Here is a 14071-nt window from a genome sequence, read left to right on the forward strand (position 1 = left end):
CCTTTCATTGATGCTTAATACAAGAACCCAAAAGCTGGAACTCTGAAGTTGACCTATTGAGCTCAATTGAGAGAGATATACTCTCTCTCTCTCTCACTCTCTCTCTTTCTCACTCTCTCTCTCTCTCTGTCTACCAATTTAAATATAATAGAAAGCCAACAATAAGAATCAGATGCATCAGAAACTAAACTTTAAAAAAGTAAATACCTGACAAGGTTTGATAACTACAAAAAAATGTTAAATTTAATAACTACAATAGACAGAATAACACTGAAAATAACCTACCGTAAGAATGATCAAAGCTAAATGAGACAAAAACAGAGAAATCCTACATAGCTAAATGTCACAAAATGAAACACCTCAGGTCTCACAAACCAGTCAAGACACAATAGTGTTGTTGTTTTTTTCAGGTACATATTCATGAATGGTTATATCAGTATGTGGATTTATGCTTTGGTGGTTATTAATAAACATTTCTCAGTTTTTGTTTGTTTTTTTGGCAGATTTCTCTTCATTTTGTATTTCATCAGTCCATAGATGCACAGATTTTTTTCCCCCTCATAGAGCTTCATGGCCGCCTGTCAGTTTGTGAAACAGCTCCTCGTTCAGGGTGTCGCTCTGCTCTCGACCTCGTGTGGACATGAAGATGTAGCCGCCGATGTACTCGTGGACAATCTTACAATCTGCAGTTACACAGCTAAAGGCGATGTTCACATTCCCATCAAACTCAATGGCAACCTGGTACAGATATGGAAGGGATTTATTATTTGACATAGTGACATTATCAATCCGAGAACTTGGAAGAAGCTTTTGCACTTCAAAAATGGACCAATCTCAAAATATAGGCAGATTACCTGTTTGATGTCCCAGTTGACATTCCATTGCCTCATGGTGTTGTATCTCCAGGTTTTCACAACATCTCCAACACTCAGGTCAATACGGATTAAACGATTATTGGCAATGCCAAGCACCTCATCCTTGCGGCAACCCTTAAACCTGCATTTATGCGGACAGAAATTGTACATGTTGTTTCTGATGTCACTTACAACCTGATTGTAATTGATTATTTTGCTTAGATTCTTTTGGTAGCAATATCGTTATTATTAATAATACAATTTAAACCCTGTTTCAACCTGGTATTAAGATGTGTTTTGGTTGATCGGATCACAAGTGGACGATGCTAAATGCTGGTGTAAACGGGGTCTAAAATGTTTTAAGCTTGTCCACTTTCAACCACTTCCAGAGGTAGTCGAAAACGCATTGGACCGGATTGCTTTCGTAGTGTACGTCATGTGGTCAAATGTGTTCAATCAGCCATAAAAGAACACCTACTCTCTGCCTACTGACCTAACCCGTAAACAGTATGGGAAGCGCTGTGGCCAGATGGGATTTAAACTTTGTCGACTGAAAACCCAAGTTTGGTTTGATGAAAGATGAAAAACGTATGAAAAAGATGAAAAATGTACCAAGCACAATGTTCTCTCACCATTCCTGATTTCTACACACTCACCGTATCCATGGGACTCCAGTAGTATGCACATTGGAGACTAATATTTTGTAAATAAAATGGTAAATTAAGTTTTTTTTTGCGCAAAGCACTGGTTTCATTCAAATTGAGGTTAAACAACCGGAGTCACATGGATTACTTTAATGATGTCTTTACTGCCTTTCTGGGGATTGAAAGTGTTAGTTGTGTAGGCTGTCAATGGAGGGACAGAAAACTCTCTGATTTCATTAAAACGATCTTCATTTGTGTTCTGAAGATTATGTGGGTGAGTGATTACTAATTAATGACAGAAATTTCTTCTTTTTTTAGCCCTTTAACGATTAAATGTTTCAAGACAGACCTACCTTAAGGTTATAAATCAATGGTACATGTTTCTGTTAAAGCCATTAGTCAGCGGGATTATAAATGTCAAATTATTTTTGTACATTATATCAGGATTTAAACCCATCCCCCATGCATAATAAAAAATTATACCACTAGACTACCATGAGTCACAGTCTTAAAAAAAAGTGCATGTCAGTAGTGCATGACAGGCTCAGCCTACAAACAAGTTTTACTAAACTCACCTGACTACAATATAAGAGAGGCCAAAGTCAGGCAGAGCCTGCCAGATCTGAAGGAATTTCTGAATGGCATCTGTTAATGAGAGTTGAGCTACATTCTGATAGGCCTCCAGGATCCTCGGCGCGAGCTGAACAATTGGAGAGAAAGGGAAAGAGAAATAAAGTTCAAGAGGAACAAAAAAGCAGAAATGAAATGCCACACTAAAGACTAATAATGTAGTAATTAACCAGTTCAAGTGTATGCCAATGACCCAGAAACGTGGTACCTGTTTGGGTTTGTACTTCTTCTGGTAGCGTGGAGAGACAAGGCTGTGTGTATTAATACTTTCATCTGTTTGAGCTGTGTTATTACTAGGTGTGGTTTTCTGCATGGCCAAGAATGACTGGATGCTCTGCACTTCACTAGAGAATGAGCTGTCAGCCAAAGTCTTGCCTTTTGAGGCCAAACGACATGCTGCCATCCATCGGCTGTACTGTTGCTCCTAAGAACAAAACAGAGTCAGAGTTTTTTCTTGGTTTTTGGTACCAGACAAAAAGGATATCTTCTGATGGGATTTGGAAGAGACTGGATACAATATTCATGGAATGTCATAAGGATTTAATATTTTTGGCATAGTTGGCAGGATCTAACAAAGCCACTGGCACCAAAGCTCTACAATCTAATTAGGCTTACAATGCTTTTATATATATATACAGTACAGTCCAAAAGTTTGGAACCACTAAGATTTTTAATGTTTTTAAAAGAAGTTTCGTCTGCTCACCAAGGCTACATTTATTTAATTAAAAATACAGTAAAAAACAGTAATATTGTGAAATATTATTACAATTTAAAATAACTGTGTACTATTTAAATATATTTGACAAAGTAATTTATTCCTGTGATCAAAGCTGAATTTTCAGCATCGTTACTCCAGTCTTCAGTGTCACATGATCCTTCAGAAATCATTTTAATATGCTGATTTGCTACTCAATAAACATTTATGATTATTTTCAATGTTGAAAACAGTTGTGTACTTTTTTTTTCAGGATTCCTTGATGAATAGAAAGTTCAAAAGAACAGCATTTATCTGAAATACAAAGCTTCTGTAGCATTATACACTACCGTTCAAAAGTTTGGGGTCAGTAAGAATTTTTATTTTTATTTTTTTGAAAAGAAATTAAAGAAATGAATACTTTTATTCAGCAAGGATGCATTAAATCAATCAAAAGTGGCAGTAAAGACATTTATAATGTTACAAAAGATCAGATTTCAGATAAACACTGTTCTTTTGAACTTTCTATTCATCAAATAATCCTGAAAAAAAATATTGTACACAAATATTTTGTACAATTGTACACATTAAATGTTTCTTGAGCAGCAGATCAGCATATTAGAATGATTTCTGAAGGATCATGTGACACTGAAGACTGGAGTAATGATGCTGAAAATTCAGCTTTGCCATCACGGGAATAAATTACTTTGTGAAATATATTCAAATAGAAAACAGTTATTTTAAATTGTAATAATATTTCACAATATTACTGTATAAACAGCTCTGGCCATTTTCTACTATGAAAACCCACAGAACACAGACAGAACACAGAACTGCAGCTCACAGGAGGTTTTTTTTTTTTAATTTTTTTTTTTTTACGCAATTCTTTGTAAACTCTAGAATGCTGGAAAGTGAAAACCAGCAATATTAATGGTTGATTTATTGTACACTGATTAATGGTACACACTTGGGGAACATATTTCAGTGGAAACTAAGCAATTTAACATTTACATTAGAAAAACATTTGTTTAATTTTTATATCGAATATATTTATATGTGGGATAAGTGGGTTACACTTAAGACTTAAGATTTACAGATAGAATTTATATTTGACATTTAGATTTAAATTGAAGATTTAGATTTTGAGATTTGGGCTATTTTGGTTCCTTAACTTCTTTATGACTTCTTCATTTTTCAGAATAGTTTTTTTTTGTCTATGTGCATCTGTAGATTTCAGTTATAATACATAAAAGAAGTTTTCTCAAAAAAAAAAAAAAAAAAAAAAAAAAATTATCCCCCCCCCTGCACTGAGCCAGAAATATCCACTTAAGTACATTTACTCCCGGTTTCAAAGACTAAAGCCTAGTCCCAGACTAAATGCATGTTTGAGATGTTTTAACTGAAAACAACTTGCACTGACAAATCTTAAAATATGTCAGTGCCGTTGTTTTGTCTCAAGATGCACACCAGTAATGTTTTTTTGTTATTGTTGTTCTAAGGCACATTTATAAAAGCTATTTAAAAGCCCTAATTAAACTAAGGCCTAATCTAGCCAGGCCACACTCTTAGAAGAGGTTTCAATGGGGTTCTATATTGAACCATAGGGTTATTGACTCGATTCTTCTATTAATAAAGTTTATGAGCTAAAAAAGTTTTTTTAATTCATAAAAAAATATATATATAAGAGATTTAATTAATTAAAACTAAATCCACAAAATCATCCTATGATGGAAACCCTAAAAGATTCTATATATGAAATGCCTGACAGAACCCTTATATATAGAACTTTTAAATTACACTTAAGATCACCAGGTCTGAAAGCCTTTGTGCTGCCATTGATTAATAATACTGATGTCATAGCTGAGCTGTTGTACACAGATAATCATTGACTTACCTGCTCACAGCGCAAGTAGACCTCATTCATGCCTTCTGGCCCGGGTATTAGCAACCTGATACAAAACTTCTGCCCAGCAACACTCACATCAGGGGCCACCTCACAACCTGTGTTGATGAAAGACTTGTTGTTCATCTGTGTGACGTGTACATACATGTTTTAATTGATGAGTGTGTGATTACCTTTAAGGTTCATCTGTTGAATTGGTTCTTTAATGCTTTCCTCTTTACTCTTGTAGTAGGAGATGGTCGTATCCTTAAATGTAAACCAGTATTGTTTATATCCTTTCAGTGTCAGCCTCTTCGGTCTGAGAAAAACACAGGGATATTTTAAAGAGTCAGGGTTGTTTGTATGGAACTTTTCACAATACACATTGTGAAATACACACTGTGACAAGGAAGAAAAAACTTCATTGGATGCAGGAGGAGGGGCCAGTTCTTCTCTGGCTACACAGTTTAAGCATAATATCAGCATTAGCTAGCTATGTTACTATATTGTTCAAAAGGTAAGAATTTTTAGTCTTTGAGTTTTGTCCCAGATTTAATAATATGAAAATTGAGGTATGTATATTGGAGGGAGGCTGGGATTTGTGTCTTACCTGAATATTTTCAAGTAGTCATGTAGTTCTGGTGCTGTCATTGTTTCCTGTATGGACATTTGAGATGTTAGAGATGCCAACAGTCATTTCAGATGACCCATACATGTAAGTGACTGAGTGACTATCACCAAAATAGTGTAATATGAAACATCCAATATCATCAAATTTTATGATAAAAATAAAATAAAATAAATAAAAATAAGACCACACTGGCGAAGCAAGAGTCAACCATAAAATGCATGGTTTTAGCTGAAGGTTGAACTGTGTTCTCATGATAAGAGTATTGTTCATGAATATCAGTTTTGGGCAAGTTTTCAAATCTGTTTTAAATGTTATTTTTAATTAATTTCCTGAAAAATATTTTTACTTTTTTTTTTACTTTTTGTTGTTTCATAAATAGTTTTGTTTTCATAATTGCTTAAATTATGCTAAAAAGTAATCTAAAAGTCAATAATTGTCAGGACTTCACTGCCTTCTCTACCTTTTCTTAGCTTTGTTTTTGTTTTCCTTTCTCCACATGGTGGCAGAACACAGCTGATTCTCACCATCAGTCAGCACAGCCGACTCACGAGTTCACACTTACAAATAATCAGATAAAAAATAGTATGCATATTTGGCTTGCTGTCTGAGGAAAGTATTTGGCCCGAACCCAGAGTACTCCCCACGTATATATATATATATATATATATATATATATATATATATATATATATATATATATATATGTCTCCACTCATGCTGATTGGGTAGACATGTTGATTGCTGATTGATGATTGGAGTGATGTGATGATTAGTTAGATCATTTGAATGTGTTCCTCCCGGACTTTGTTAATAAAACATCATTTTGTGAACTTCCCTGGTGTTTATCGTGATCCTGTCTGTCCATTCTGTCACCTGTCAGTCTGTTATCACAAGCTCGTGCTGTGTCCCTGCTCAGTTCACTGGTGGTATCCTAGTCTCCTGACCGTCCTGCCTGGTGTCATCCTCTGATCATCCCTTGTATTCGGTCACACTGGTGGACTGTTTTCTGGTATGGATCTCTGCCTGTTTATGACCCTGATTCTGACTCTTACTTGGTTCCTTCACTTGATTAAACTGTCTTCCCGATACTGACCTTGGCCCATTTCAACTCTCTTTCATTCCTCTGCCTAGCCAGCTGGAGCTCAGCTCAAGAACTTAGCGACTCACTGTTCTGTTTTCAAGTGACTCCCAATAAAGTCTCTATACAGTATCTATCTGCTTCTGTGTCCTCTCTCACAGAACGGACTTCACACACTGGCTATTATGGATCCAGCTGAGGGATCTCCTGCCCACTCAGCGGTGGAATCCCATGCTGAGCTGTAATGAGGAGGAGATTACTTCTGCACATCTGACTGGTGATACTTGGGGCGCCAGCCCCTTTGATTTTTTTTCCACCGCCGATCGTTCTTCCCACGAGTCTCAGATTAACAACTCTCCTGTTCATCCCGGTGAGCCTGCTGGTCAGTCCTATCTTATTATCTGCAGATGGTCTTCAGTCAGTCCCAAGCCGCCTCTCTTGGCCCACACATGACTGTGCCATCTATCTTCTCCCTGGCACCTTGAGTGCACCACTTTTCCATGTTTGCTCCTGAAATTGTGGCCATTGCAGCCGGTATCATCTGTCACTCTGTCCCCAGTTGGGTTCTACTTTGCATACCTAGATGATATTCTCATCCTTCTCCCTCTCTCCAGGTGCACATCCAGCACGTGAGGTTGGTGTTCCAGAGGCTGCTGGAAGTACTCATTTCATGCCCAGTCAGTTCTGATCCTGCTTCTCCAAGATGGCCCACTTCATAACCTATTCCAAACTCCTGTATGCTAGAGCAGTGGTTCTTAAATCTGGTCCTGGGGACCCAGTGAACTACACAGAACTATGTCAAAGCTTTTGAACATTTCCCTCATAATTGCCCAGGAAATGCAAATATAGGTCATTTAACACACAGAATGACAATATAGCATGATATTTTGTTAAAGAGAAGACTTGCCCCAAATGATAACTATAGGAGAGAAAAACAACTGAGCTACCCAGCATGAAATATATTTACTGAGTAATTATTGAGTTTTTTAGTATCTGTGTTTAACTCTTTCCCTGCCATTGATTGAATTTTCTTTTATTTATGAGACAAACACTTTCTGTGTTTTCACTGTTACATGGTAGGGAGTGCTATTACACAACTTCTGAAGGAGTAGAAAAGCACATGTCTTTAAAGGTGCCCTGGAATTAAAAATGGCAACTTTTATTTATATATAAAAAATAATAGTAATGCTGGGGGGGGGGAAGTTAAAATATGAAAAAAAAAAAAAAATTATTTTAGCTAGTCTGTAGAAGCCAGTTGAAGACTGGAACAATGCAGCGAAAGTAAGGAATATAAAAACATTAGCATGCAACCGGTTTGGTGTAGTCTTGTCCTTTTGGTTTGCATTTATTTTTTGTGAATATGTAAATATGTGCCTGTGCTCTAAAAACTTTGTTCACAGTTTTGTTGAAGTGGTGTGTATATGTCATGAAACTGACCAGCATGTCATCAGCACTGCTCTCTCCTTCCATTTTCACCTCTAGGCACTGTAGAGCTGAATCTAGATCGTCCATAGCAGGACAAGATGCCACAAACTGCTCTGTTAGAGACACTTTCCCAATGTGGTACTGATGTAATCACACACACAAAGATCACAAAAACAGATTATTAGATAGATCATTGTTCATGTGTATGATGAATTGATATCTGCTCTCCATCACCTATACCTGTAAGGCAGCAAAGACCATCATCTCCTCTTCAGTGCATTCAATTTCCTCCAGCAGGAGGGCCCACCTCGCCTGCTCATACAGCTGTGTCAGACGCACCGCATCTGCCTGGCAGGTACATTCATGTTTTTCATCATTTTTTTTTGGGGGGGGGGAGAAAAAGACAAAAGAATCATTATTTAGATTTTACTGTTTATAAAAAGATTTTTTGCTAAAAAACCAGCATTGCTGTTTTTACTGTCTATAAGATTATGCATTTTATGAAAAATACTATTTAAAAAACAATGTTTATTTCTGAGGTGGTGGCATCATCAAAGTCTGACCACTTTAAGTTCAAGCAGAAGTAAATTTCTGCAACAATATTTTCAGCATTTTATTAAGTGTATTCTTATATTTACATTGTCAAATTCTGTTGTTGGTGACATCAAAGTAATCACTTTTTTAAAGATTACTGTACTAAAATATTATTCTGAATAATGTGAAGTGTTGTAATGATATTTAATGGTTAAGGTTGTTATTTGCTCATTTTGCACTTATTTTATGCTTATTTAGCCAAACATTATAAGACTAAACAATAAATAAAAAATACAGTTCGTCAAGAAAAACCTTACATACTAAAAATGTAAATCTGTTTTCTAATTGAGAAACACATCAAGAACAGAGTCATGCCTACCTGTGGTATGATGTCGTGAAAGCTATAGTATTTGAAACGCAGAATGAGTTTATCATTCTCTTTGACTCCCTGTTGTAGGAGAGAACGGGACGAATCCAACCACCTGAGCAGAGATTATATCACCATTACAGCAGATTCTCTCTGATTTTCACAGCAGTCTCACAATGCATTGTATGCAACTGTAGCTGGGGTCATTAATGTACTGATAAAATCCTAAATGTGCAGGTACTGTGTGATGGTATCAGATTGGTATCACACTGATGGTATCACACTGATGAAGAGAATGAATGAATGTCCCACTGTATTTACATGTTACTAATAATACCTTAAAAAAAAAGTAAATGTCCAAAAAATATCATTTTTTATTTTTTTGCTTATAGTAAAATGGTGAACAGTTCCCGTTTGGAGAATGTACAGTGGATTCAGGAAGTATTCAGACCTCACTATGTTGCAGTCTAATACCGAAATGATTTCCGAATGATGATGCAAAGATCTTGGACTAAAACAAATTCTGCTGCATTGGTTTCAAAAAGCACAGTGGTATCACTAATTCAGGGTGGTTGATTATGATTTCAATTTTTATGATTTCAAACTTTAGTTAGTGTGTAATGTTGTTATTTGAGCATAAACAACATCTGCAAAGTTTCAATCAACAACGCTCAAAGTTTAATGCAAAGGGAGATATTTTCTAAAGAATTCTCTGTTTAAGGACTACAACAAATGGCTGGTAGGGACTACAACAAGATTCTTCCTAATATTTACATAAACCCCGGCCCCGAGCACCTAACAATTACTGACAATCCTCATTTTGGCTGTGTGAGATTCTCCAGCGTTGTTGTTGTTGTTGTTGAGCAACCGAAGCACGGGCTGTTAAAGCTCCACCCTCTTTTGGAAAGGAGGTGGGAATCAGCAGTTCATTAGCATTTAAAGGGACACAAACAAAAACAGCGTGTTTCCGCTCACACCCACATAGGTGCAAATTTGACAAACTATAAAAAATACTGGTTCTTTATTGGCATTTTTTTTTTCTTCAAAATAAATTTGTTACCACAAATCTGTTTTTGCTTTGTGATTATGGGGTATAGTGTGTTTTAGCATAAGCCTGCAACAAAACAAAATTTGAAAAAAAAAAAAAAAAGGTTCTGAATACTTTCTAAATGCACTGTCTAGAACCTTTTCACACACAGTATTCAGTATTGTGTGTTTAGTGGCCCTGTATACTTGATGTTGCCTTTAGCGTATTAACCTTACCTGCCGTTAATTTGTGCTTTCTCCGTTACATTAGTTGTCCGGTACATCTTAGCAATGGTCTCTGGGGCCGGGGCAGGCTGACTGACTGCCAGCATCTTGTACACAGCCTCAGTTTCAGGTGATTCAGCATAGAAGGCAGGCATGCCATTGGCAAGCTTCAGGATGGTGGCTGCAATTGCACAAATTAGCAAATATCTAAAATATTTCTATATAACTAAACATATACAAAATGTTAAATTTTAGACCAGTTTTACATGACCTTTACTTGTGTTAATAAATATATTGTGCCGGTATTATATTGATGAAAGGTGTTTGGATTGTAAAAAGCATTATACAGTATACATAAAATGTAATTATTTTATTATCTGTGTCTTTCTTTTACTGGAAACTCCTGTCACCATGTCAAAATCCTTTTGTGTGTGGTCATTATGTTTCCATTTCTGATTCTAGCAACAGTTAAGTAGGCTAGATAAGGCCATGTTTATACCTGGTGTTAAGATGTTTATACCTGGTGTTTTGGTCGATCAGATCACAATTAGACGCTGCTAAATACAGTTGTAAAAGGGGTCTAAAACATTTTGAGCTTTTCCACTTTCAACCAATTCCAGAGGTAGTCAAAAACGCATTCGATCAGATTGTTTTCGTAGTGTAGACGCTCATGTGGTTGAATGTGTTCAAACAGACACAAAAGACCGCCTACTCTCCACCTACTGACCTAATGCGTAAAAAATATGGGAAGTGTGCTAACCAGATGGGATTTAAACATCGTTGGCAGAAGACCCAAGTTTGGTTTGAAGGTGAAAAATGTCCCAAGCACAATGTTCTCACACCATTCCTGATTTCTAACACACACACTCACAGCGTTTGCTGTGGTCTCACAGCTGTCAGAGCAGAAACGAAAGCTGATGTTGTCGATGTATTTTTCTGTCATCTCTGGTCGCGTTTATTTATAAATTGCACAAGCTTATTTTGTGCATTAGATCGAAAGATCTAAAAAAACATACATTTACCCGCCCCATAGAAGCTCCCCTCGAAGAAATTAGGACAGAAGTGGTTGAAAGTGGACAACAGAGACGGATTAAAACACCAGGTGTGAACGGGAATGTGTCTCCCTCGTCCAATTTTGATCCGATTGACCAAAAGCATCTTAATACTAGGTGGAAACAGAGCCTAACATTGGGTCTTATGTTTGTGTGAATTGGTTGAATTGGAATTAATATTTTCTGTATATGTATTGCTCACTTGAAGGAAGCGGTGCACATGTGATGTCATACACCTCTTCCTCAACATCTTTATCTTTCTTTTTCTTCTTCCCTTCTACTGGCCAAAGTAGGGATAGTTCCTCTGGGCGGCGAATATCTAAAGAAGAGAAAACAAACGGTAATGTACAGGTACAAAGCAATGTACATAATGTTAGGCAAAGTTGATGTTCTCAAATGATCTCAAAGCCAGAAGCTAGAAGAGCTAAAACTCACTCAAGAGTTTGCAAATGCCCATGACAGTGCGGAACACAGGGCTGGAGAAGCAGACCCTCAGGCGGAGGGTGGTGCCATTGGGTATTAGCAGGCGCAGGGGCTTGTGCTGGGGCGTGAGGCAGAGTCGGGCGTCTGCGTGAATTCCACATTTATCCAGCGTCCAGGACGGTTTCAGCAACCACTGCTGCTTCTGTTCCCACCACAGAGCATGATCGGACCAATCCTTCTTTATTTCTACAGAAGAGAAGACAATTCTGTCATCACCCTCATCTCGATTCAAACACATATGGGTTTATTTGTTTGTGGAACACAAAAGAAGATGAAGAATATCTCTGAAAATCGCTCTGTATGCTTTTCATTGAACAGGGTTGTGTGAAAATTGACTTTGACTTTGCTTGTAAAGACTTGATTTAGACTCAACAATCCTAATGCCCTTTGCAAAAGAAAATACAACATATTTTAATAAATCAGACATCAAAAACTCACGTGACTTTTCCACAACTTTAAGGATGACTCCACCAATATGTAGATCCGAAGTGACACTGATTTTAAGAGGTGGGGCCTCTGGTCCCAGTTCCTCTACACTGATGGACAGGTCCCACACTGCCATTCTGATATGAATAGAAATGCCATATGATATTATGCTTCCACAATCTCAGCTATTTCCCTTTTCTATAGTTTTGCATGTAATCTGTTTAACCTGCTTTCAGTTTGGGCTTGCTTTAAATAGCACAATTACATACAACTGGGTGATTGTCAAATTCATGATTCATTTTTTTAACATCAAGAATTTACGGATATACGGATTTTTATATATATATATATATATATATATATATATATATATATATATATATATAAGTTTAAAAATTAAAAAAATGTGTGTGTGTATATATATATATATATATATATATATATATATATATATATATATATATATATATATATATATATATATATTAAACTATTCAAATCTAATTTAAATTTTGACGTGTGTGTGTGTGTATATATATATCTATTTAAATTTTGATCTGTGTGAAAGTACTTTGCATAGGGCCTTTTTTAACTTTCTCAGCACTCTTGTTCTTCTCTAAAATTTGCTTGATAGTTTTATTCTGTGTGCTAAGAAATAAAGTCAACTTTACATCACATAAAGTTATATAATTTTCAAAAACATTAATTAGTGAAAAAAGAAAAATGAAAAAAACATGCTGTGTGGATTTAATGTGATCAGTGACTTTAGCTATTCGATTCAATATACACACAAGATCTACAAAAAAAATGAATAAATAAATATCTTGGTTAATGTAGCAAGGTGCACCAATTGACACTTAGATATTTAAAAAACAAAAAAACTTAAGAAAGAATCATGTCAAATGAAATCCATCTAGTCCTGAAGGCCCATGCGTGTCCACCCCTCTCTTCATTTCTAAAACTCACAACAGCCGTCAGACAAAACATCCCACCCTTCCTTTCTGTTCAGTTTCTTTTTTTCTGTTTCTTACCTCGTTTAGTTGTGGTTCCAAAAATCTTAAGCGATGTACGGGCTACGCCCTTGGTCTCTAGCACTTTCTATCTCTCTGTCTCTCAAGAAATTTGTGAGACATGTGCTGTCACTTCCTCCCCTCTCTTTCTCTGTGGAGGTTTCACCTCGTCTGTGTTGCTGTGCAAGTGAATAGCTGTTCTCTTTTTTAGACTGATTTCTTAAGGGTTCAGCTGACCATAAATAGGTTTCTCTTCCTCTTCCTGCGACGGAGACTGGAGATGCTCTTCTGAAATGAAACAAAGCCAATTATTAGTCTCCTTTCTGCACTCGTACTCGCATTGATATAATGGTAACACTTTACAATAAGGTTTCATTTGTTAACTACATTAGAACTAACAACGAACATTACTTCTAGAGCATTTATTATTCTTAGTTAATGCTAATCTCAACATTTACCAATACATTTCAAGATCAAAAGTTGTATATGTTAACACTAGTTAACAAATGAGACCTTATTGTAAAGTGTTAACGATTACATGGCTGTCAGTGGGATCTTGAAAACTTCTGCTCCCTCAAAGTTGAATAAATGTGACTTTTCTTAAGATTACTGCACTTATATGGCAGCAGTTCTAGCATGCTGGTAACTAGTATATAGTGCTCCCTGCTGGGTAGATTTTGAAGCACTGCAATAAAAATAGATGATCAGATTAATGTTGGCTTCACTTTGAATGTGCACCATTTTTTCTGCTTGAAAGTTGAGATGACTTGACTGTTTTGCAATCTGAGTTAATAAACATTATTTGAACCGTGTAAATAGCTATAAAAAACACCACTATTGTGGCATAAATTGTTCAGCAAGACGAATAAGATCCAGCAAAAGGTTTTAAAAATACTGTACCTTTAAAGCTACAAAACAATTGGCTTCTGGCAGTAAAAATTAAAACTTGCATTAGAACATTGTTTTGGTTCGGCTCTCTGGATGAATGTGTTTCGAGGCGTGTACACAGATACAGCCAGGACATTTTATCACGGCGATTTTTTTCTTTTTTTAACTCTCAAATTCCCTGGAGGTTTGCCGTGAATGATTCGTTTTCTTACTAGTTCTGAC

General features: G+C 36.3%; 1 protein-coding gene across 1 annotated transcript; it reads right to left on the minus strand.

Annotated features, from left to right (window-relative positions):
- Nucleotides 1-216: 216 nt before the first annotated feature.
- Nucleotides 217-13254, minus strand: im:7154036 (fermitin family homolog 3). The gene is made up of 15 exons (XM_048189677.1): nt 12983-13254; nt 11964-12088; nt 11478-11711; nt 11245-11361; nt 10003-10171; nt 8752-8854; nt 8079-8186; nt 7851-7979; nt 5315-5361; nt 4899-5023; nt 4717-4823; nt 2337-2552; nt 2074-2198; nt 855-996; nt 217-738 (listed from the first exon to the last, which is right to left on the minus strand). Exons 2-15 carry the CDS (start codon nt 12085-12087, stop codon nt 559-561), a joined length of 1926 nt encoding a protein of 641 aa, XP_048045634.1. The 5' UTR covers nt 12088; nt 12983-13254; the 3' UTR covers nt 217-558.
- Nucleotides 13255-14071: the final 817 nt, after the last annotated feature.

The sequence above is a fragment of the Megalobrama amblycephala genome, linkage group LG4 (assembly GCF_018812025.1).
Source record: "Megalobrama amblycephala isolate DHTTF-2021 linkage group LG4, ASM1881202v1, whole genome shotgun sequence".
Lineage (NCBI taxonomy): Eukaryota > Metazoa > Chordata > Actinopteri > Cypriniformes > Xenocyprididae > Megalobrama > Megalobrama amblycephala.

Bases quoted from the DNA above. Each gene is read 5' to 3' on its own strand.
- im:7154036 (XM_048189677.1), bottom strand. From the start codon at position 12,087: ATGGCAGTGTGGGACCTGTCCATCAGTGTAGAGGAACTGGGACCAGAG. The intron at 10,172-11,244 runs GTGAGCAATACA...GTGCAATTGCAG, and splicing joins ATGTGCACCGCTTCCTTCAA to CCACCATCCTGAAGCTTGCC. The intron at 997-2,073 runs GTGAGTTTAGTA...GCATAAATGCAG, and splicing joins CTCTCTTATATTGTAGTCAG to GTTTAAGGGTTGCCGCAAGG.